This window comes from Aspergillus heteromorphus (assembly GCF_003184545.1).
Source record: "Aspergillus heteromorphus CBS 117.55 chromosome Unknown BO70scaffold_24, whole genome shotgun sequence".
In the NCBI taxonomy this organism is placed as follows: domain Eukaryota; kingdom Fungi; phylum Ascomycota; class Eurotiomycetes; order Eurotiales; family Aspergillaceae; genus Aspergillus; species Aspergillus heteromorphus.
In genome coordinates this window covers 303,358-324,975 of record NW_020290429.1, presented here as the reverse complement: position 1 = coordinate 324,975, position 21,618 = coordinate 303,358, and the positions used below count along the sequence as shown (strand labels likewise).

The 21,618-nt window shown below is 55.1% G+C and overlaps 7 protein-coding genes across 7 annotated transcripts; 3 read left to right on the top strand and 4 right to left on the bottom strand.

The window, feature by feature from the left end:
* The first annotated feature begins 184 nt into the window (after nt 1–184).
* Nucleotides 185–3,699, top strand: BO70DRAFT_110151 (coatomer subunit beta'). The gene is made up of 6 exons (XM_025537867.1): nt 185–307; nt 416–478; nt 534–555; nt 615–646; nt 704–1,972; nt 2,025–3,699. Exons 1-6 carry the CDS (start codon nt 290–292, stop codon nt 3,258–3,260), a joined length of 2,640 nt encoding a protein of 879 aa, XP_025396826.1. The 5' UTR covers nt 185–289; the 3' UTR covers nt 3,261–3,699.
* An 800-nt stretch (nt 3,700–4,499) lies between these two features.
* BO70DRAFT_110192 (serine/threonine-protein kinase) lies at nt 4,500–6,980 on the bottom strand. The gene is made up of 5 exons (XM_025537868.1): nt 6,681–6,980; nt 6,460–6,603; nt 5,235–6,392; nt 4,818–5,182; nt 4,500–4,768 (listed from the first exon to the last, which is right to left on the bottom strand). The coding sequence occupies exons 1-5, from the start codon at nt 6,700–6,702 to the stop codon at nt 4,571–4,573; spliced, it is 1,887 nt and encodes a 628-aa protein (XP_025396825.1). The 5' UTR covers nt 6,703–6,980; the 3' UTR covers nt 4,500–4,570.
* A 639-nt stretch (nt 6,981–7,619) lies between these two features.
* Nucleotides 7,620–9,814, top strand: adaB (chromatin-binding transcription regulator ADA2). Its single transcript, XM_025543836.1, has 3 exons — nt 7,620–8,044; nt 8,120–9,520; nt 9,581–9,814. Exons 1-3 carry the CDS (start codon nt 7,952–7,954, stop codon nt 9,647–9,649), a joined length of 1,563 nt encoding a protein of 520 aa, XP_025396824.1. The 5' UTR covers nt 7,620–7,951; the 3' UTR covers nt 9,650–9,814.
* A 338-nt stretch (nt 9,815–10,152) lies between these two features.
* Nucleotides 10,153–11,230, top strand: BO70DRAFT_431419 (enoyl-CoA hydratase/isomerase family protein; the record flags this gene model as incomplete). Its single annotated transcript, XM_025548238.1, has 2 exons — nt 10,153–10,401; nt 10,562–11,230. 2 exons carry the CDS (start codon nt 10,153–10,155, stop codon nt 11,228–11,230), a joined length of 918 nt encoding a protein of 305 aa, XP_025396823.1.
* Nucleotides 11,231–11,383: 153 nt separating this feature from the next.
* Nucleotides 11,384–13,008, bottom strand: BO70DRAFT_109802 (mannitol-1-phosphate 5-dehydrogenase). The gene has a single exon (XM_025537866.1). It carries the CDS (start codon nt 12,684–12,686, stop codon nt 11,520–11,522), a length of 1,167 nt encoding a protein of 388 aa, XP_025396822.1. The 5' UTR covers nt 12,687–13,008; the 3' UTR covers nt 11,384–11,519.
* A 1,205-nt stretch (nt 13,009–14,213) lies between these two features.
* On the bottom strand, nt 14,214–15,142 carry BO70DRAFT_297197 (SUR7/PalI family protein; the record flags this gene model as incomplete). Its single annotated transcript, XM_025539558.1, has 3 exons — nt 14,214–14,534; nt 14,595–14,966; nt 15,023–15,142. 3 exons carry the CDS (start codon nt 15,140–15,142, stop codon nt 14,214–14,216), a joined length of 813 nt encoding a protein of 270 aa, XP_025396821.1.
* Nucleotides 15,143–16,154: 1,012 nt separating this feature from the next.
* BO70DRAFT_431416 (Clavaminate synthase-like protein) lies at nt 16,155–19,920 on the bottom strand (the record flags this gene model as incomplete). The annotated part of the gene is made up of 6 exons (XM_025548237.1): nt 16,155–16,585; nt 16,615–16,755; nt 16,832–16,946; nt 17,071–17,208; nt 19,717–19,761; nt 19,840–19,920. The coding sequence occupies 6 exons, from the start codon at nt 19,918–19,920 to the stop codon at nt 16,185–16,187; spliced, it is 921 nt and encodes a 306-aa protein (XP_025396820.1). The 3' UTR covers nt 16,155–16,184.
* Between the last annotated feature and the right edge of the window lie 1,698 nt (nt 19,921–21,618).

The window sequence follows — 21,618 nt, the reverse complement described above, 5'->3', positions numbered from 1 at the left end:
CCGAAGCGTAGGCGGTGAGCCCCTTATGGCTAGCCGATTCCAGATAGCTGGCGGGATTCCGTCTCCTTGTGGACACATCGCTGCCAGTCCCTCAACAACTGCGTCGACTTGCTGGCCATTCCGGTCGAGGACTCCCTTCTTCTTTTTGCGCTCTTCTCCTCTGTTCCTTCGGGAGATTTTTTGTTTCACGGGCTGGGCTGTTTGAGCGGCTCGTGGCCTGGTTCCCCCTCCTTCTCACAGGCCGTCCTCCGACGCCGCACATAGTCGCGACTCTCCTTCCCCACACACCATGAAGTTGGACGTCAAGGTACGAGCTGGGCTCCGAAGATAAAGTGCTTCGGGGTGACGGGGGCCTGCGGAATAGCAGGGGACATAAATCTTTGAACAATGACTGACTGTGATTGTGACCCAACAGAGACAGCTGTTCGCCCGCTCCGAGCGGGTGAAGGGCATTGATTTCCATCCCACAGAGCCATGGGTGAGTGTCCAACTTCCCCTGATTCCTCTTGTCAATCGATACTGACTGTCTATAGATTCTTACAACATTATACAGTGGTGCGTTAAGGAATTGAGCGGAACTTGATGCCTGTGCGCATGCGCTAATTGAGACACAGGTCATGTATACATCTGGTCTTATGAGACTCAGGTGAGCTGCCCCGAGAAGGAGCCATGCAAATGCATTTCTAATGATCGATCACTCTAGTCAATTATCAAAACCTTCGAAATCACCGAGGTCCCTGTACGAGCCGGTCGGTTCATTGCCCGCAAGAACTGGATTGTCTGCGGATCGGATGACTTCCAACTCCGCGTCTACAATTACAACACCTCCGAGAAGATCGCCTCGTTCGAAGCCCATCCGGACTACATTCGTTCCATCGCAGTGCACCCGACTCAGCCGTTTGTTCTTACCGCGTCCGATGACATGACGATTAAGCTCTGGGACTGGGAGAGGGGCTGGAAGTGTGTCCAGGTGTTCGAGGGCCACAGCCACTATGTGATGGGACTGGCGATCAACCCCAAGGACACGAACACCTTCGCATCTGCCTGTTTGGATCGGACCGTCAAGATCTGGAGTCTTGGCTCGCCGCATGCCAACTCCACCCTGGAGGCCCACGAGACCAAGGGCGTGAACCATGTCGAATATTACCCGCAGGCGGATAAGCCGTATCTCCTCACAACCTCCGATGACAGGACCGTCAAGATCTGGGATTACACCACAAAGGCGCTCATCGCAACCCTGGAAGGACACACCAGCAACGTTTCGTTCGCCTGCTACCACCCGGAATTGCCGGTCATCATCTCCGGATCTGAGGATGGAACCATCAAGATCTGGCATGCGAACACATACAGACTGGAGCAGTCTCTAAGCTATGGTCTAGAGAGAGCCTGGTGTGTTGCGTACCAGCGTGGCAGACAGGGAGTTGCGATGGGTTTCGATGACGGTGCGGTCGTCGTGAAGATGGGCAGAGAAGAGCCGGCGGTTTCTATGGACGGGTCAGGCAAGGTCGTTTGGGCCCGACACAACGAAGTTGTTTCGACTGTCATTAAGGGTGGTGACGCCACCATCAAGGACGGAGCCCCGATTACGCTGCCCACGAAGGACCTGGGATCATGCGAAGTGTACCCCCAGACGCTGTCTCACTCCCCCAACGGACGGTTCGTTTCCGTATGTGGTGACGGCGAGTACATTATCTACACTGCTCTTGCCTGGAGAAACAAGGCTTTCGGACAGGCCCTGGACTTCGCCTGGGGAGCGAAGGACAACAGCAACGACTACGCCATTCGGGAGTCCACCACCAGCGTCAAGATCTTCAAGAACTTCAAGGAGATTAGCGGCGGTCTGGATGTAGGCTTCCAAGCCGAGGGTCTCACCGATGGTGTACTTCTCGGTGTCAAGGGACAGGGAGGTATCGGCATGTTCGACTGGGAGACAGGGAACCTGGTCCGACGTATCGAGGTTGACCCCAAGGCCGTAAGTATACCCCCGTGTACATCATACCTCTCCCCATACTTACACTGCATAGGTCTACTGGTCCGAATCCGGTGAACTCGTCACCCTTGCCTGTGAGGATTCTTTCTACGTCCTCCGGTACTCCAGAGAGAACTATATCAACGGGTTGAACGCCGGCGAAGCCGACGAGGATGGCGTGGAGTCCGCGTTCGAAGTTGTTACCGATGTCAACGAGTCTGTCCGGACAGGCCAATGGGTGGGAGACTGCTTCATCTACACAAACTCGACAAACCGCCTGAACTACCTGGTGGGCGACCAGACCTACACCATCTCCCACTTCGACCAGGGAATGTACGTTCTGGGCTACCTGCCCCGCGACGGCAGAGTCTATCTGGCCGACAAGGACGTCAACGTGGTATCGTTCGGCCTTTCCCTCAGCATGGTCGAATACCAGACGGTGGTGCTGCGCGGCGATATGGACATGGCCGCCGAGCTGCTCGCAGACGTCCCCCAGGACCAGATGAACAAGGTGGCTCGCTTCCTCGAAGGCCAGGGATACAAGGAAATGGCCCTCGAAGTCGCGACCGACCAGGAGCACCGCTTCGAGCTGGCTCTCGGGCTCAACAACCTCGACATCGCGCTCGAGATTGCCCGCGAGGCCAATGTCGAGCACAAGTGGAAGATCGTCGGCGACGCCGCCCTGGCAGGATGGAATCTGACCCTGGCCCAGGAATGCTTTACCAACGCCAAGGACGTCGGCTCCCTCCTCCTTCTCCTGACCGCCAGCGGCAACAAAGACGGCCTCCGCCAGCTGGCCGACCAGGCCTCGGAGTCCGGTCTCCACAACGTCGCCTTCTCCACCTTCTGGTCCATGGGCGACATCGACGGCTGCATCGACCTCCTCGTCCGCACAAACCGTCTCGCGGAATCTGTTCTCTTTGCCCAAACCTACAAGCCCTCCCGCGCCCCCGAGCTCGTCGCTCAATGGAAGCTCTCCCTTGAGTCCTCCGGAAAGACCAAGATCGCCCGTCTCGTCGGTATCCCTCCCGGTTGCCCGGACACCGCCGCCGACGATGACCTCTTCCCCGAGTGGGAGGAATACCTCCGTCTTGAGAAGGATGGTGTCGCTGTTCCCGAACCCCCGTCATCAGAGTCCCTGATCGACGTGAACGCCGACGAGGATGATGTCGTCGAGTCCGCCACAAACGGGGCCCCTGAGGTGGAAGCTGAAGCCGAAGCCGAGGCCGAGGCCGAAACCGAGGAGGCTGAGGAAGAGGAAGACGCGGAAGAGGAAGAAGCCGAGGCATGAGATGAGATGAGATGACGGACTGCACATGATAGTACGGCGGGAGTGTTTTCTTCATCATTGTTCATTCTGATCTGTGTGTGTGTGTGTGTGTGTGTGTGTGTGAAAGAGCAAAATCATTTCTTTTTTTACTCATTTCTTTTTTTTTTTTTCGAATGTATTGTTGGCACAGCTATCAACCTACTTACCTACTTACTTATCCCTACTTACCTCTACCCACCCACCTACCTACCTACCACCTTACTTGGCTTGCGGCACGTCCAATACCTATATTTCCCTTACATAACTTATTTTTTAGATTCTACATCGCTTGCTTGCTTGTTTGTTATGATTCAATCTCATGTTCCTCCTCTTTTCGCTCGCCCAATTCTCATTGTATGTTTGTTGCCATGCTTTTATTTTACCTGTATCTATCACCCTGTTTTGACGATTTGAAGTGATGGTCTTGTAAGCACTGATGTCACTAGTACTTCTCTCTTGTTGTCTCTGGCTGGGAGCGGTATAACTCTGAAGGTCCTGCGCAGCTAACAGCCCAAACAAGCTACAACTACTTTGAAGAACACTGTAATTGTAGAGAAACCATTGTTGTCTATGAGCCAGTCATGTCAGTAACACCCTTGCCATCAACTAACTGCTTGAAGCCGCCACAGCGCGCAAAAGAAAAAACAACAACAAGCACCCAGACGAGAATTCCGACAACATGGAGAAACAGCTAAGTAAAAGGTCTAAATCGGGACCGCTCAAATGTGTACTTTGGTATGTAAATCGACCCAAATGAATTCCACTTCCCCAGACGCAGTCCGAATTTCGCTGGAGCAGGCAGGGATCGGACCAGCAGATCAGAAACAGGACGGACGGACCGGCTCACCAGGCATTGGAAGATGCAGCGAGCTGAGACCTTCTCAGCTATCCGTGCCTTCCTGGCCTTTCGGAGACGAAGCAAATCATGGATGCAAGCCCGAGAGATTTGTAGTGACACGGCAGTTAAAAAAGGTAGACGACAGGAAATGAGAAATGCACGAAAGGAACCCGCCTCGATTGTATTTCAAATGCAAAACAAGGTAGAAAGACACAACGCGCTCAGCTGCGATCACTGCCACGGAGAATGGATTCCAACAAAAAGATACTGTATACCCCTTGTGCCAGTAGGGAGAAGGGAGAACCAGCAATGAAGCAAGTGCTCGAGCTATGCAGAAGGATATGAACGAGGAGTCAAAGTGAGATGCAAAGAAATTGTCTCAAACAACTTCCCCTGATGTCTTGGTGCCACACGTTGTTTTCCCAAGTCAATCGATAACGTGACATGTTTTTTTTTACTCAGTGATGCTTCCGAACGATGGGTCCTTAACACTGCCACCAGCATCTCCGAGACCAGCAACAGGGCGGTTGTAGGACCAGCCTTCGAATTGTTGCTGCATGGTTTGAGACAGGACCGGACCGTCTACGTAGGAATCTTGCGGCGCTTCCTGGGTAAATTCCCGGTCAAAGTTGGTAATATCGCGCGCGCCCAGCTGCATAAGTTAGCACGTTGCATCTTCCGATGATGGATAGATCACATACCACGTTCGGCCGGAAGCTTGGTTCGTACTTCCTCTGGAGCAGCTTGCGCCAATCGATGTTGGCGAAGAAGTGGTGTGACTTGATTTCCGCGGCGCCGTTGGCGCCCAACCGACGCTGTGGGTCGCGATCAAGCAGTCGGGTGAGCAGATCCCGCGCGGCAGGGGGGACGATATCGGTGCTGGGGAAAGTCAAGGGCTCCTGAAGGATCTTGCGGTACATATCGTTGGTGTTTTCATCGTAGAACGGAGGAAGACCCGTCAGCATCTCGTAAAGGAGAACACCCAGCGTCCACCAGTCAACGGTCTTCGTGTATCCGTTTCCAAGGAGAAGTTCGGGAGCAAGATATTCGGGAGTACCACAGAAGGCTGTTGCAGACGTTAGCAGGGTTAGGGTGAAAATAATGTACGGATGACTTACTGTTCGTCCGATCCTCATCCTTCATGTCCAGCTTGCACAGGCCAAAGTCGCAAAGAGCAATGTGACCAGTGTAATCCAGAAGGATGTTCTCCGGCTTAAGGTCACGGTAGATGACCTTGAAGCCATGCAAGCACTCCAGTGCGCAGAGCAGCTCGGCGGTGTAGAAACGGGCCCGGTTGATGTCGAACCGCTGTTCACGCTGGAGGTGGTGGAACAGCTCGCCGCCGTTCACGAACGCAAGGACGAGATACAGCTTCTCCGGCGACTGGAAGGAGAACTTCAGGGGGACGATGAAGGGGTTGTTGATCTGGGAGAGCACAGATCGCTCGGCGAGGGTGTGGGTGACTTCCGAGCGGGAGATGATGTGGGCCTTGCGGATAGTCTTGAGGGCGTAAATCCGACCCGTATCCTTCTTCATGACCTGCATGACCTTGCCGAAACTACCCTTACCCACAACCTTCAGCAGCTCGAAGTCCTCCAACTTCATGCTCCGTTGCTTGTTTTCAACGAACGAGACACCGATCTTGATGGAACCGGTGCCAAACTGGAGATCCAGCCATTCGGCGCCGAGTTGGCCGAGCTGACGTTCTTGCGACGGCTTGTCCTTCTTGCTCTTGGGGTCCTCGGCATGGGGCAGCGCCTCCTCGAAGCGAGGGTGCACCTTGACAGCTCCGAGGAAAATATCTTCGCTCCGACCGGCGCCGGGCCGAGCTGCAGGATTCCGAAGATACAGCTGAACGTTCAGTTCCGTCTTGCGCGACACGTCGAACTTATAGGCGGTGTTGTCTCCGGCCCACAGGGGGTTCTCGGGCGATCCCGACACGGCATCGACGAAGACTTGGTTCTTTTCGAAATCCAGGAGGGCGTAAGGAAGATACTTGGTGGAATACCGACCGTGGATGGTCGGGGCGGCGTTGATACCTCCGCTGGTGGACTGCGGGCGGGCGCTTTGTACGAAGGAGCCGGCCTGGCCGTGCGCGGAGTGGGATGATGACGAGCTCGGACGCATGCCATAGGAACCGTTGTTTTGGAAATGCGAGTTGAAGATCTGTTGATAGTGGGGGGAAAGAGAGAAAGCTTGGCCTTCGTGGAGGGTGACGATCAAAATACCGGGCTTGACAGGGGCCACGGGCGGGGAGACGAGCGACTCCGAGGCATCTTCTCGAGAGTTAGACGGTCGGCCGGTGTGGGGGGGGGGGGAGGAAGAAATGGACAAGGAACATACTGATTCCATTGGAGTTGGCTGTGGAGATAGTGGGAGCTTGCGAAGCCACAGGGGTCTCTTCGCCAGAATCACCTTTAATGGTGGATGTGGAGGAGGAGCGGGTGAAGGGTTGGGTCAAAGGAGCCAGGTGCGTCTCCTTTAATTCTGTATGAGGGAGTCAGTTAGTCGCTGGTCTGCACTGCAGGGCCGGGACGCTGGGGGGGGGGGGGGGTAGTACGTACTTCTGGTGATTTTCCACGACATTGTGACGGGTTGTCTAGCGGGCGGGTTTCAGGGTGTAAGAGGGAGAAGGAAGGTGGTGGCAGAAGGAAGATCAACCAGTGCCGTCCCCGACGATTTTAAACAGAAGAAAGGAGAGGAATAGGAGGCCAGAAGAGGACGGAGGCCTGACAGAGGAGGGCGAACGAGCCAGACCAGTCAAGTGCAGTGATAAAATGCAGAACCGCCACAGCCACAGCGGTCAGCGACAGAGAGAGGGAGAGAGGGGGTAGTCAGGAACACCACCACCAACTGTACAGGACGCGTGCAAGACGACGGAATGAAGACGTCAGAAGTAGGGCCGGAATACAATCGAATCGTACAACACGGACGAAGATCGGCCGGGTTTTTTTTGGGGGGAGAGGGGAAGGGATGTAGGAAGCGTAGGTAGGAGGACTAGGGAGGGACGGGGATAAGACGAATGGGGGGGGGGGAAGAGGGGAAGGGACGGAGGGAAGGAAGGGGAGCGATGCGGATGGGCGAAGGAGAACACAGACACCGACAGGCACAGACAGGGTCGTAGTGACTGGCTAGTGCAAGTCTACCCGTCGTTAGTGTTTGAGCCTTTGAGGGAGAGACCGAGAGAGAGTGTGAGACTGAGAGAGAGAGAGACCGACTGAGGGGAGGGAAAGCGTCGCTCCTGAAAATAGATTAGTGGCAAACCCCCGCCCGCCATTGGTTCAGGAACACCGCGATCCCGCGGCCTCGACACCTGCGCGCCTCAGGCCCCGATCTCCTGAGCCCGTGGCGGTGCAGGTCCCCCCTGCCACGCTAGCCCCGATCGGGCGGTCGCGGACCACTAGCCACTAGCCCCCGGCGCTCAGCCACCGCCCCCCCCAGAACCTCCAATCCGTCCACCGGCTATGCGCGATCGATCCAAGTTGACTGCGACTCCAGCTATCACAATCCCTCCGCCATCCCCAGAAACCGTGTCTGTGCTACCTAATCGTCGGTTCTGGACCACGTTGTTTTCCCACCAGCTTCTCGCAACCCCACGGTTACTCCATCTGTCGTTTCCTCGGCATTTCGCCCTCCTCCCCCCCCACCCGTCAGCTGCGGAGACATACATCCCTTTGCGCTACTACCGACCTGCTCCGGTCTCCCCCCATCCTCGCCTACCGCGCAGCTCCCCCATCTCTCTTTCTCGAAGGTGCCCTCTCAATTGACTGGAGGGCGTGTCGGTGTGGTCGAAACGGCTCCGGGAACAGTGGAGGATGAAAGGGACCCGCGACCGATGGGTGTAATACGGAAGAAGACCGCCTCGCGCGGCACTGAAGCGGGCACCAAATATCACTGCGATATCTGCTCGGTGGATGTGACTTCGACGGTACGGTCTGCTGATCTGTGTCTTCGTGTTCTTTGCTCCGGGGATCCCCGATCTAACCTAGCTGGCCCTCTCTAGGTCCGCGTTTCCTGCGCCCATCCCGCCTGTCATGAATATGACCTCTGCGTCCCCTGCTTCGCGGCCGGCGAGAAGTCCAAGAACCACGACCCCTCCACGCACCCGTACCAGGTGATCGAGCAGAACTCGGTGCCGATCTTCGAGGAAGACTGGGGCGCCGACGAGGAGCTCCTGCTGCTGGAGGGCGCCGAGATCTACGGGCTGGGGTCGTGGGCCGACATTGCCGACCACATCGGCGGCTACCGCACGAAGGAGGAGGTCCGCGACCACTACATCAGCGCGTATGTCGATAGTCCGAACTTCCCGCTGCCGGAACGTGCCGACCCGGATGACAAGCGGCTCTCGGAGTCCATCTCCAAGGAGGAGTTCCAGGCGCGGAAGAAGCGGCGCATCGAGGAGCGTAAGGAAGCGGCCAAGGCAGCCCCGCCGACAACTCCGAAACAGAAACCCACAGCCAGTGTACCGGCCTGTCACGAGGTGCAGGGGTACATGCCGGGTCGGTTGGAGTTCGAGACGGAGTTCCTGAACGAGGCGGAAGAAGCCGTGCAGCACATGACGTTCGAGCCCGGGGCGGGCGAGACGGCGAACGGCGAACTGGATGCGGAGATGGAGCTGAAGATGACGGTGGTGGATATCTACAACTCGCGGCTGACGGCGCGCACGGAGCGCAAGAAGGTCCTCTTCGAGCACAACCTCCTCGAGTACCGGAAGAACACGGCGCTGGAGAAGAAGCGCACGAAGGAGGAGCGCGACCTCCTGAACAAGGCGAAGCCTTTCGCGCGAATGATGAACCACGACGACTTCGAAGAGTTCAACAAGGGCCTGGAGTACGAACACAATCTCCGACTGGCGATCACACAACTACAGGAGTGGCGGCAGATGGGGATCGGGGACCTTAAGGGCGGCGAGAAGTACGAGCAAGAGAAGCAACAGCGTTCCCAGCGCATGGCGCCGCAAGGCTCGTTTGACCGGTTCGCCAGCACACGACCCACCAAGCAGGCGCCGCAACCAGAACAGCCGTCCGCTGCCAGCCAGCTGACAACGCCCGAGCTGCCTCTTCGGCTGCAGAAGACGTCCGGCACCCCCAAGGCGCCAGAGCTTCCCAACCCGCCGCCGCTGAACGACTTCGATCGGATGTTTGCCGCCAGCAACGGCGACGCCCCCACGCCCACGCCAGCGAAGACGAAGTTCGTGGTGCAGCCGCTCAACGGGGTGACCCCGTGGAAGCTAGAGAACGAGGGGGCGCCAGACCTGCACCTGCTGACGAAGGAAGAGGTGGAGGTGTGCAACGTGCTGCACATGCAGCCGAAGCCGTACCTGGTGGTGAAGGAGACGATGTTGAAGGAGGCGATGAAGCAGGGGGGCAGTCTCAAGAAGAAGGATGCGCGAAGCATCAGCAAGGTCGGTCTCTTTTCTTTCCCTTGGACATCTACTATGAGCAATGTACTAACGATCCTCCAGATCGAAAATACCAAGTCGAGTCGAATCTACGATTTCATGGTGCACAGCGGGTGGATCAACAAGGGGTAGGAAGGAGCCTACGAGGGCACGGCCGTTGGATTGTATGAGCCGATACCAGGTAATTCTGTCAGTAGTATTAGTATGGAGTATGGCGTTGGTAGTGACTAGATGCTTGCTAGCTTGCATGGGTGGATTACACTACAATTTAGAAGGACATGATTTATTTTTTTTTTATTATTATTTTCATTCTAGCTTGCTGATCAGTACACAATACACTGCGCACAGTAGAGACTTGTAGATAGGAGTACGGAGTAGTCGGAGAAGATACCCACTTCAACCACGACCAACCACTAAGACAGCCGTAGCCGTAGCCGTAGCCGTAGCCTCTCTTCTCCGCAATCCAACCGCAATTGAGATCCCCGGGCCTCGGCAACTTAGACTAATCCATCCACCCAGCGGCCACTAACAACTATAACCAACCACCTCTCCTTCTCCAAAAAAACATTCCTCAAACACAACCCATATACTTAATTCCATATAACCCAACAATTCCATCCCATTTACCGCAAAAAATGCCCACCACCTCCCCACCTCCCACCCAATTCGCCACGCTCTCCTTCCCAACCCCGCAGATCCTCCTGGTCACGCTCTGCCGCCCCGCCGCCCTGAACAGCATCAACAGCGCCGGCCACCATGAATTACACGCCGTTTGGACGTGGATGGACAAGGAACCCTCGATTCGCGTGGGGGTGTTGACCGGTCAGGGGAGGGCGTTCTGCGCTGGCGCGGACTTGAAAGGTGCGTTGCATACATACCCTGAGGTTCTGATTGATACCTACCTAGATACTCTCTATCCTACCTACCTTCTACCCTCCCATCTATACCTCCCTCTCAGCCCTCTCAGCCCTCTCATCCCTCTCAGCCCTCCCCAATCCAATCCAATCCAATCCAAAATCCCAACCCAAATCCTAACAATCCCAGAATGGCACACCACCCAATCCCCCACCCCCCAAACCCAACCCCATCCCTCCCCCCACCGGCTTCGGCGGACTCTCCCGCCGCTCCGGCAAAAAGCCAATAATCTGCGCGGTGAACGGCCTCTGCCTAGGCGGGGGGTGCGAGATGATCCTGAACGCGGACGTGGTGATCGCGTCGCGGACCGCGTTCTTCGGGCTCCCCGAGGTGCAGCGCGGGGTGGTAGCGTGGGCGGGGGCGTTGCCGCGACTGGTGCGCACGGTGGGGAGACAGCGGGCGATGGAGATGGCGTTGACGGGGCGGAGGGTCGACGCGGTGGAGGCGGAGAGGTGGGGGTTTGTGAATGAGGTTGTTGGGGATGATTATCCGGGTCAGTCCCAGTCCCAGTCCCAGTTCCATGCGACTGCTACTACTACTACTACTGGGTCTGGGACTGGGGGTGCGGTGGTCAGGAGGGCGGTGGAAGTGGCGGGGATGATTGCGGCGAATAGTCCCGATTCGGTGGTGGTGAGTCGGGAGGGGGTCAAGTTGGGGTGGGAGTTGGGGGCGGAGGAGGCGTCGAGGGTGTTGGTGGAGGAGTGGGGCGTGAAGGTCGGGGAGGGCGAGAATGTCAAGGAGGGACTGAGGGCGTTTGTCGAGAAGAGGAAGCCCAGGTGGGTGGATAGTAAGTTGTGATGCGATGTGAGATGCATCTGGTGATTGGTTCGCTACGAGAGGCAGGTGTATTTATTAAAGCCATGTATTCGAGACCTTAGTGCCAGCATCTAAGTACAGCATTAACCGTATATGACTGCTAATCCATTCCCATGCTCCATCCACGCCGACCATTATTCGCCGTATCCCAGGGCCCGTACCGTCCCGCGGCGGTGCCAGTAGTAACATGCATCAGACAAATGCGTTGGAGGCGCTCGCAGTTTTCGTAATCGTAATCGTGAACATCATGTAAAGACTGCACAGCGTGTTCTTATTTGGATCCCTGCTGCACCTTGCGCACCCGCTCCAGCACGGCAGGGTACAGAACGTGCTCCTTCTCCAGGCCGGTGAGGTGGGTGGTGGCATCCTCCGCGGACTGTTCCTTGAGAATCTCGGCCAGGTCCTCGCTCTCATTGTCGCCGGGCACGTTCTGGAACCGCAGGGCCATTTCCACAGCCTCCATCAGGGCATCATACTTCTGACCGCGCTCTGCCAGCTGCGAGGCCGGGCCGATGAACCGCTCCTTGCGGGACAGCTTGCGCAGCGGAGCCCGCCCCACACGGTCCACGTTGTCCTCGAGGTACGGGTTGGAGATGCGACTGATGATCTTATGGACGTACTCCTTCTGCTCCTCTTCGGAGATACCGTGCTTGTCCACAATGAGCGATGCGGTCTCGTCGAGGACCTTGTGCACCAGAACACGGATCTCCTGGTCGGCCAGGGCATCGGCAATCATCTGCTTGCCACGGACGTGGCCGAAGTAGGCCGTAGTGGCGTGGCCGGTGTTGACAGTAAACAGTTTGCGTTCGATGTAAGGCTCCAGGTTGTCGACCCAGTGGATGGCAGGGATATCGGGGTGGCCAACGTCGCCGAAGGGAGTCTTCTCGACAACCCACTCATAGAACTTCTCGATGCGGACATTCAGGCCATTGTTGGCAGGCTGCTGGGGGACGATGCGGTCAATAGCCGAGTTGGCGAACTGGGCGCGTTCCGACATGGAGCTGATGCGGTCTGGGTTGGTGTTCTGCTTGATGAATCCATGCAGGGTGTCGGTGGCCCCGATGGCATTCTCGCAGGCAATCACCGCCACGGGCTTGGACTCGGTGCGAGCATCAATGCCCTTGGCGATGGCCGGAGCGATGAACCTGAGGATGTTGGGGCCCACGGCGCAGGTCACGACGTCGGCCGTAGCGATCTCGTGGACGACATCATCCATGTTGGTCTTGGAGTTGATGGCACGGAAGTGGGTGATGGTCTTGGTTTTCTCGCCCTCCTCGCTGACCTCGGTGACCTCGTACGACTTGGTGTTCTGCAGGGCCTCGACGACGTTGTCAACGACATCGACGAAGACAACCTCGTAGCCGGCCTCGTGGAGAAATTCGGCCACAAAGCCACGGCCGATGTTGCCACCGCCGAATTGGATAGCCTTCTTACCCATGGTGCAGTAGTCACGAGAACAGTGGTGGATAAGGTAGAGAAAGAGAAAGGTTGGTAGATAAGAGAAGCGGAGGAAGTAGAGAGACTGGTTGGACGAGGCTGATTGTGAAGGAGGAAGATTGATTGATGGTGAGGGAAGAAGAAGGGGAGAGATGGAGAAGAGGGGGAATGGGAGGGGTATAAAAGGACTGGTCGGGATAAGAGGACGCCGGGGGGAATGAGGCAGGCACGACTACTACACCGTACACAGCAGTAGTAATAGGTATCAGGTACTATGATTGGGGGGTGCCAAGAGGCACTGAATTCAAATTCGCTCACGATGCGAGGCCATTGACCGATCCACGGCCGAGAGGAGGGCAAAGGAATCCCCCAGAGTATGACTTAATGAGGCCAAACAGGACCACTGCCGGCCGTTCCAATGAGCGGCGATGACGCAGGCCCGATTGGGATTGGCCGTGCGGGAGAAACAGGCTCGAACCCCCCATTCACGGCCAGGAATTCTCCCCATCACGGGGGCCTCCTTACCTTCTCCTCTACAAACTATTTCCCCCTGGTCTCCCCATCCCAATCAGACACGGTCACTCTCGCCAAACCCCCCGATGGATTCCGCGCCAGGATGACGGGCTGTGCAGGGCAGGGGGTGCATGTGCCACCGTTCCATCTCCAGTGCAACTATCACTAGGTATGGCCCGAGTGAGTATCTGCCTATCGGGTGGACATCTTCATCTCAGGGATTCCCAGCCAGGATGGACGCAATGCAGCCACTCATCGGACTGCCCACGTCCGGCCCGGAACTAGGATCGGAGGGTGTTTCAGTTGGCCCTGGCCATCATGGCTGGTGGATGGCTGGAACGGGTTTACATCATCTCAGGAACCCCATGAGCCCCCATCAATGCCATCAATGCCATCATGGCATCATGGCATCATGGAGACGGTCGAGCCCAACCGGCACCAGCCTGACCCACCCCACCAGACGACACCGCGACCCCACCCACCGCATGTCAGGCCGGCAATATCAGGACTGGCCGGGAGTCGTACGAGGCAGGCGCTCCTGTCATTCGACCCGCGCACCTTCCCTCCCCACTCATGACGTGATGTTTTCTGTGTAAAGTCTGAGCCACCCCAGGATTTGCACTCTCGCAGAGTCGCAACTCACAATACTGCCCGGTCGGACGGAGAAGAATCCCATGGACGGGAAGTCTGGAAAGGCCCAATTGGTGGGGCATTACCCCGGCTACACAGCAGTAGTGTACTTGGTCATGCAGGAGGTAAGTGGTACCTCAATCTCTACCGACACTTCGACCACCTTTCTATACACTTCTATCTCTCCACTCCGTACCGTGTACTCTTCTAGAGCCGTCTGCGGGCCCCCGATAGCTTCATCTGCTACAGCCCCGTGCTGATGCTCTGTGCATTTCTATCCATTTCTATGCTCTTCTAACCTCATGACCTGGTCAGGTCTTTGCTCCTTTTAGTTTCTGTCCGCTATTCAAACAAAGTACACCCACACTCCATCGTTGCGATCCGCTCAATCATCGTGGCCCTTCACGCTGGGGTTCCCCGAGTCATAGTCGTCCTCGGAATGTACCAGCGACTTCGCTTCTTCCTCCGGGGGATCGTCGGCGGGGCCGTCTTCCTCGCTCCGCCCGCGGTCGAACAACACCATCATTAAACTGGTGACGCTTCCCATCAGGAACATTCCCGCCGCCGCCCATGTCATCCCCAGAAATTGTGATCCGTACTCTGCTTTCACCCCGGAGTCCTCGCCATGCGAGTTAACCAGGTTGACAAATTGGAACGCGATAACCGTCGCGATAATGGATGAGATCCCGAGCATGGTGAACCCAATCTGGAAGACGCGCAGTCAGTTAAACTATACCCGGCTCATGACTAGAGGAAGGGTTCCTACCAGCAGCGCTGACAACTCCAACACGGTCTGCCGCGGCCCGCGACGTGCTTCCAGGTACCCTCTCGCCAGCATTGCCAGGCCGGCAACCCCGGCCCCGATGCTATAGAACACCCCCATACTCCGAGTCGTCATGCTGAAGGCATCGAAGTCGTCGCTGATGGCGTCGGGCCATCCCAGGTTCGACAGAGAGGTGGTGTTTCCGCTCTCCTCCAGCAGTACCGTGGAAGGGTCGAATGAGAAAAATATCGAGCTGGAGGAGCAGTTGGTTATCCGCCGATCTCCGGAGATGAGGTCGCCCTCGCAGTACGACATCACGTAGATCGAGTAAAAGTCGCAGATGCCCGTATTTTCGCTACTGTTGGATGTAAGGACCTAGGTTATGGGATACTCAGCTTACCGTCGAGTCAGCATCCAAGAGGTCCACTAACCGTCATGATATTAGCACCCGGGATGACGGCCTTCTGAGTGCCTGCGAAGAGACAGAGCAAGGTGAGTATGAAAGCGATAAACGCTGTTATCGTGGGGAAGTAGTTCACCAAACGGCCCATTGTGAAGGAGGTCCGTCGACTTCTTGCTGATGATTTCGACTGATCAGGTCTGTAGCATGTCAATACATGGATATTATTTCCCGCAGCTGGCATGAGCGAGCACTTAAAGCCTCAACACTGCAGGACCCTTCCGTCATTCCTTGCGATGGCGGGCGAAGAAGGGTATACATGGATAATTGGGAACAAGAGCCCGATACGGTGTGAACTTCTCCCCTCCTCCTCGAGGCACCCAGACTATCTGCATCGGCATTCTGTCAGACCCGCGAGTAATACTTTCCATTGGCTACCGAGTTTCCCTGGAATGTCTAGAATGTGCACCCGTGGCTTTTCAGGCCAAGAATGCCACAGCCCTTGGGGCCGCCTGCTGGAAGAATGTCCGCCCGCTACTGGAATCCCGCCACACGAGCAGTCTTCCAAGAGTACTGGATCATTGCAGACACGGTCTTTTGCGTCCGTCTTCCAAGCTACAACGCGATGATAGTTTTCAGGGAGTTTCTTCCCATCCTCTGTCGGTCTTCGGCGTTGAGCACGTGGTGTCGCGTTTAGACGGTTCGCGTGGGAAAACTAATCCATCCGTGAGTAAGGCATGCTGCAACCACTCTATGGAAGGCAGGTGTGTTAGCATATGGTGTACAGTGCAACATCATACTGACTCCATATAGAATGTTGCTTACAGTCAAGTCATCTTTTGGAAGGCCTTGAACTTGATTTTTACTGTCATCTAGGCTGCAGCAACATCCCTTCATACAGCGATATAAGTAGCAGGATACGCATAAGTTAGTATGATTGATTCTACATAGACACTATCTGCTCAAACAAGGTACTCTATCAAATATGCCTTCCATCTGATATAATGGTCATCCAAAGAGCTCCAAATCAATCATGCACTACCCTCGTCTGGAAGCTCCCCATGGCGAGAACCTCCTTCGGATCATTCGACCTTGTCCAATTCCTCCTGACCCTTGCACGCACCCATCCTGTGGCTGGAATTCCCACCTCCTTGTTTTCCTCCTTATAAACCCCCAGCCTCCTAAGCAGCGGGCTATCCACAAACCTCCAAGTCCATCTCATCACTCGGCCGCACGAAATACAACAACCCTAGCCGATCCACCGAGGCCTGGTCCTCCGGCGGCGAGATGACCCGATGCACACCACTCTTCAGATACCCATTCGACAGAAACTCAACAATATCCCCAATGTTCACCGCAACATGACCCTCCGGAATTCTCAGCCACTCCCACGACCGCTTTACCTGCAACGCCGCCACCGGCTGCTGGAAAACAAAGGTCAGGCTCCCAAAAGCTGTATGACCCCGCGTGTACAGATTATTACACCGATCATTTTCCTCCTTCGACCGCGCCCCCGACATCATATACCGCAGCGCACTATCACAGTTCGCCTCATATCGATGTCCCCTGACCAACGCATCCTCATCCGGCAACTCTAGGATAGGCCGGGAGTGATTTCTACACTCCCGAGGGAGCGGTAGCCATTGTAGTTTCCTTCTTCCAGCGGGGCACGGTGTTTCAGTTGTTCTGAGAACGGAAGAGCGTAGAAGGCCTGCCCGATGGCGTATTGACGGCTGATTTGGTCCTGTGTTGGGCCGAAGAATCCTGTCCTCCCGGTTAACCTAATTTACCCTCCACATTTCACTTATGATGTACAGAGCGAGAGAGGGATTTGACATACCCACTCCATGCGCCGCGTCTTTCAACTGCGCCGCTAACTTCTCCTTTCCGCCTGGTTCGTCGAACAGCGAGAGATCGAGGGTGACGAGGTTCCACGTAGTCGACTGTTTATGTCCCTGCTTCATGTCAGTACCATCTACCGATCTATCCTACTGGCCCATCAAATGCCAGAATCAGATGGAATCAATCAATCAATCAATCAATCAATCAATTGAATGGTTGGTTAATTACTCAACTCACGCTTCTGCGTCGTCTCCTCGTCTTCCCTGGAATCTCGTACTTCTCCAGCCGTAACCGACTAGCATCTGCGCCCGCATCAATATCAATATCAATATCCGTATCCGCATCTGTATCCGTCTGCTGGTGCTGGTTCTGGTGCTGGTGCTGATAATCAGTCTCATGTTTGTTGAATTGAGGATCGGAGACTTTGTAGGTTTATTTTTTTGGGTTTTTATCTTTGGGTTGCGCGTGGAAAAGGGAGAAAAAAGAAAACAGAAATATGATAGTTATAGGGATGGAGAAAGAGAGGTTACCATTTACCCCGCCTGAGGGGTGGTGGTGGTTGACGAGAGTGGTGTGGAATCAGATTGTGGGGGGGGGGTTGGATATTGCGGTTGCGGTGGTGGTGGTGGTGGTACAGGGTACGTATTAATATGGATATGGATATGGATGGGTAGTGGTTAGTGGTGCTGTGGAGATCTAGGTTGGTGGATGGATGGATGGATGGGTATACTGCAGTTGGGATATCTGATATCTGATATCTGGACCTTGGTGGGTTGGTTGGTTATGGTATCCTGCTGTGGGATGGGATTGCTTTTGTGTAGATCAGATCAGATCAGACCAGTTAGATGTGTTTTTTTGGTATATAATATATCAGGTCTCTCTTGCGAGAGTTATTCATTGAATGATGTCTTGTGGTTCGAACATGATGGATAGATAGAGACCTGTGATTAATACGTATGTCCAAGTTGTGAGTGAAAGACGCTTAACGCTATGCTGTGCTTGATATCAGAACTACTCCTGTGATCTGTCCGTTGTCCTCTGTCCTCTGTCCTCTGTCCTCTGGGTCATCATGTCAGCTAGAAGAAGAAGAAGACGAAGCAAGAGCGTTATAAAAAGTCATAGCTCAATAAGTAGAGACTGTTCAGACCGGAAGGTGTCGTTATAGGAAACATAGATAGTAGGGATCAAGTTTCTCACCTTCTTGTGCCATGCTACTTTAGCTTTTGTTATCCTGTCTTATTTCTTATATTGAGGATTTATCGCCAGTATAGGATTCTTAACTAGGGACCATTCCTTCTTGTTCTGTAGGTCAATTAGAACAAAAGATAGGCCATGGTTGGATAGGTAGTATTCTGCTTATCGAGGCTGCTTCATGTTCCATAGTTAGTTACCGTTGGGCCCGGGAGTTACTGAATCTAGTATGACTCGATATGAAAAGCAGCATGGCTCTGTTGAGATTTTGCTGGACCCAACTTCTTGTTATTGCTCTGTTTTTTTTCTTCTCAAAATTATCGAGTGATTGTACTATGTAGTAAACGTATTTAAAACACACAAAAGTCAGACTCGCTACAGCGTATATGCGCATTGCTCACGAGATGCTTCTTTGAAATACTATGACACCCTGGAATGCCAAGAGGAACAGTGCAGCTCGACGGGACACTGCGTACATGTAAGGGGTCCGTACCGAAGATAAGAGGTCTGGGCCCCATCTTTATTACTATATACATGAGCTTATCCATACATGCTTGGTATGTGTCTCTTCCTGCATGGTCTCGTCATTTTGCAGCTTATTGAACAAGGCAACGACTTACTACATAGTCAGACTAAGCATAGCGTGCATGATCAGCTGGCAGATTGCGTAACCGTGAACATGGGTATATCGGTAAGGCGAGCTAAGCAGCTGAGCAGCTAGGCAAGCCAACGTGTCGACGGCTGCTAACTCGATAGGGTTACCTTGCATTAGACCAGGAGAACCTGATTGATGTCTGTCGAATGCGGCGGCAGACCCCATTTTTAGTCGGAAGTAAGCGCTGCATTAGCACCAGCTGCCTGCGTCGTTAGTACGACTAGATAGATACTACGGGGGCATGCGCGCTCGGTTCTCGGGAGAGCGAGGGAGCTGCCGTCGACGGAGCATCCGTCGGGTTGGGGGAAGTAGACGGCTGCAAGGCTAAGAGAAATCCTCACGATGGCCATTCCTTGGACCCTGGGTCGCGTGGGTCGTACCGATACAGGGAGCTTGTGGTCGTTCCGTCATATCTTCTGACAGACTGGGGCGGCCAGAATCATCTCATGTCAGGATGTGAACCGTATCAATCCAGGCTCGTACTCCATGGACAGAGAAGAAAGCGACTCTCAGTCAGTTGACGGCGTCCGGACAGGGTGACCGTATGGGGATGAGGAAAGGGGCTGTCTGACCACCATCCTTTGCGAGTTGATCCTGCAGGCAGGACTGGCAAGTGGCAACGAGGGAGCCTAGCTAGATACCGACTGCTAGATCCTCCGGGCACTACCGACTGAGCCCGCTTCCAGCCTTCCTACAGGCGGGGTCCGTCTTGAAGCCAGGATTCTGCAGGTTGGAACTAATGTAGGCAATCGTGGGTAGCTGGCTTCCCTGGCGCTAGGTAGATGGATGGATGAGGGATGAGGGATCACGCCCGCAGGAAGCCAAAATCAGGGTCTCCGGCGAACCTGCAGCTTCGAGAGACATGTGGAGAGGCTGGAAGAGTAGAGCTTAACGTCATGATATTTGGATCACAGGATCCTCTAACATGGTCCATGGCGCTGCTCTTCCGTATAGGGGCACACATTCGCTCTCAGGGCTGTATAGAGGCACGGGGTGAATGCTCGCATCTGATTGGATCCCTGAAAGCGACTCCGTACCCCGGAATAGATGTGGTCCGTGGGAATCTGATATAGAGCGAGAACCTAGAATCACCGTCAGCCAATACCCATCAAAAGGTCAAGGTCCAAACACGGGAATAGCCCACGTTTCTGGTCCTGTACTCCGTCCACGTCCACGTCCACGTCCACGTCCACGTCGCTCCGTAGATCGATCAAGCAAGGGGAACGGATTCCAGATTCCATGTGGGCTGACATCCCATGAACCTTGCGTCTCTCCCGTCTCTCTCCGTGACCGCGATCGATAATAGTAGTAGTAGTATCTAGTATATGATCCGGGAGGGAAATTAGGGATTCGGGATGGACATGACTGGACACAGGACAAGGTTCCAGGCGAAGTGGCCGGCGGGCGCGAGGATGGAGGGACGTTATCATTGGGTTGGCGTCACGGCCGGGGAACGTGGCGGTTCTGCGGCCTCTCACTGGCTGCAGGGGAAGAGTCTGAGCGCCAAGAACCCCTGGGACTGTAAGACTGTAAGCATATCGGGGTAGGTATCGACCAGGATGCATCTATGTCCGCGTCCATGGAGATAATAAACTTTGCCCACCACCCTCGGCCCGTCCTTCGTGTACGTGTCTGAATGCGGGCCATCTGGAAGGGGGATGGAACACCCATGAGGCTGTGGAATGTCGACTGGCGATCTGTCAGCACGCATGATGCAATTAGGCAAGGGAGAGTAAGTACTCCGTACTACCATAGTAAATAACTAGATATTGTGTTAGCACGGAGTATATTCTTCCAACTTGGAGGGCATGAACAAGTCCCATCGGAACGGGGGATGAGGTTAACCCTGAGACCCCCTCATTCTCCATATCCAACGTCCCCCACCTCAGGCGATGATAATACGGAGCACCGGAGTACCTACTCCGCAGCAGTTGTGTCAGCGAGGTGCAGGCATCATTCTTCCGAGATGGATTCCATCATTTCCAACGTGCTCACTGGGCCTCCTGCCTGATTGGGAGGTGGAGAGACTCTCGTCTCTTCTGCCTTCTCTGCCTGCCGTGCTCCGCCAGGATGTCAACCGGTGGTGTCCGGTCGCACTAGCTGATTGGCCAGGTGGGGGGGAGGGGCGGTGATTCTGGAAGGCGGTGGACGTCGATCCGGTGGGATTCTGCCACCACGTGCGCCGTTGATTGGCCGCCGGCGGAAGTTCGAGACCGGAAGCTCCCCGCTCGGGTTCCGCCGCCACTCTGAAAATGGGGCAAGAGTGGGAAAAGGTTACCACCGCCTCGTCCAACGCGACCGACCGGACCGGAACCGACCTGGAGACAAGTACGGAGGGCTCGGAGGAGAGGGAGAGGGTTGCAAACACCCTCCTCCCCTCCAGGGCCCAAATCCCTAGTGCCGCCTTAGGTCGCAGTCTACGTGGGGGGGATTACTATCTAGTCGAGTTGGTCTACGTCGATGACTTGATTGGGGGAAGTAACGTGGAAAATAATGGTCTGTATTGGAAAGCACGATGGCACGAGGACAGGACCCCGCAAAGAAATTATTTGAGTGGAATAATGGGATGTAATATAATTAAAAAGCACACTACTGCAGAAAGGATCTGATTCCTGCAGGATCAGCAGAATTCATGATGGTGGGAGTCTCAGCCGCGACTAGGGTTGGGTCTGGGCAATGAATAATGGATGGGGCCGACTTGCCCGCTCTCCGCCACTAACAATCAACACCACACGCGACACCTCGCCCAGAGCAGTCGTCAACTGAACCTCGGACTCGCGCGCGGTGGATCCCCGCCACTATTACTATGGTACGTTGGATCCTACCCAGTCTACCCAGTCCTGCGTTGGGCTTATCACGTTCCACCATTTGTGCATGTGCCTGGGGCGCCGTGGTGGCCTGCGTCTGGTCCGCCGGCGCCCAGAGATTTTTTGTCTGCC

Excerpts from the sequence above, each read along its gene's own strand:
- BO70DRAFT_110151 (XM_025537867.1), top strand. Across the intron at positions 479-533 it reads TCCATCCCACAGAGCCATGG|ATTCTTACAACATTATACAG; the intron begins GTGAGTGTCCAA and ends GACTGTCTATAG. Across the intron at positions 556-614 it reads TCTTACAACATTATACAGTG|GTCATGTATACATCTGGTCT; the intron begins GTGCGTTAAGGA and ends ATTGAGACACAG.
- BO70DRAFT_110192 (XM_025537868.1), bottom strand. The coding sequence starts at position 6,702 with ATGTCGTGGAAAATCACCAGAA. Across the intron at positions 6,604-6,680 it reads GTCGTGGAAAATCACCAGAA|AATTAAAGGAGACGCACCTG; the intron begins GTACGTACTACC and ends TCCCTCATACAG. Across the intron at positions 6,393-6,459 it reads AGCCAACTCCAATGGAATCA|ATGCCTCGGAGTCGCTCGTC; the intron begins GTATGTTCCTTG and ends ACTCTCGAGAAG.
- adaB (XM_025543836.1), top strand. The coding sequence starts at position 7,952 with ATGGGTGTAATACGGAAGAAGACCGCCTCGCGCGGCACTGAAGCGGGC. Across the intron at positions 8,045-8,119 it reads CGGTGGATGTGACTTCGACG|GTCCGCGTTTCCTGCGCCCA; the intron begins GTACGGTCTGCT and ends GGCCCTCTCTAG. Across the intron at positions 9,521-9,580 it reads ATGCGCGAAGCATCAGCAAG|ATCGAAAATACCAAGTCGAG; the intron begins GTCGGTCTCTTT and ends ACGATCCTCCAG.
- BO70DRAFT_109802 (XM_025537866.1), bottom strand. The coding sequence starts at position 12,686 with ATGGGTAAGAAGGCTATCCAATTCGGCGGTGGCAACATCGGCCGTGGC.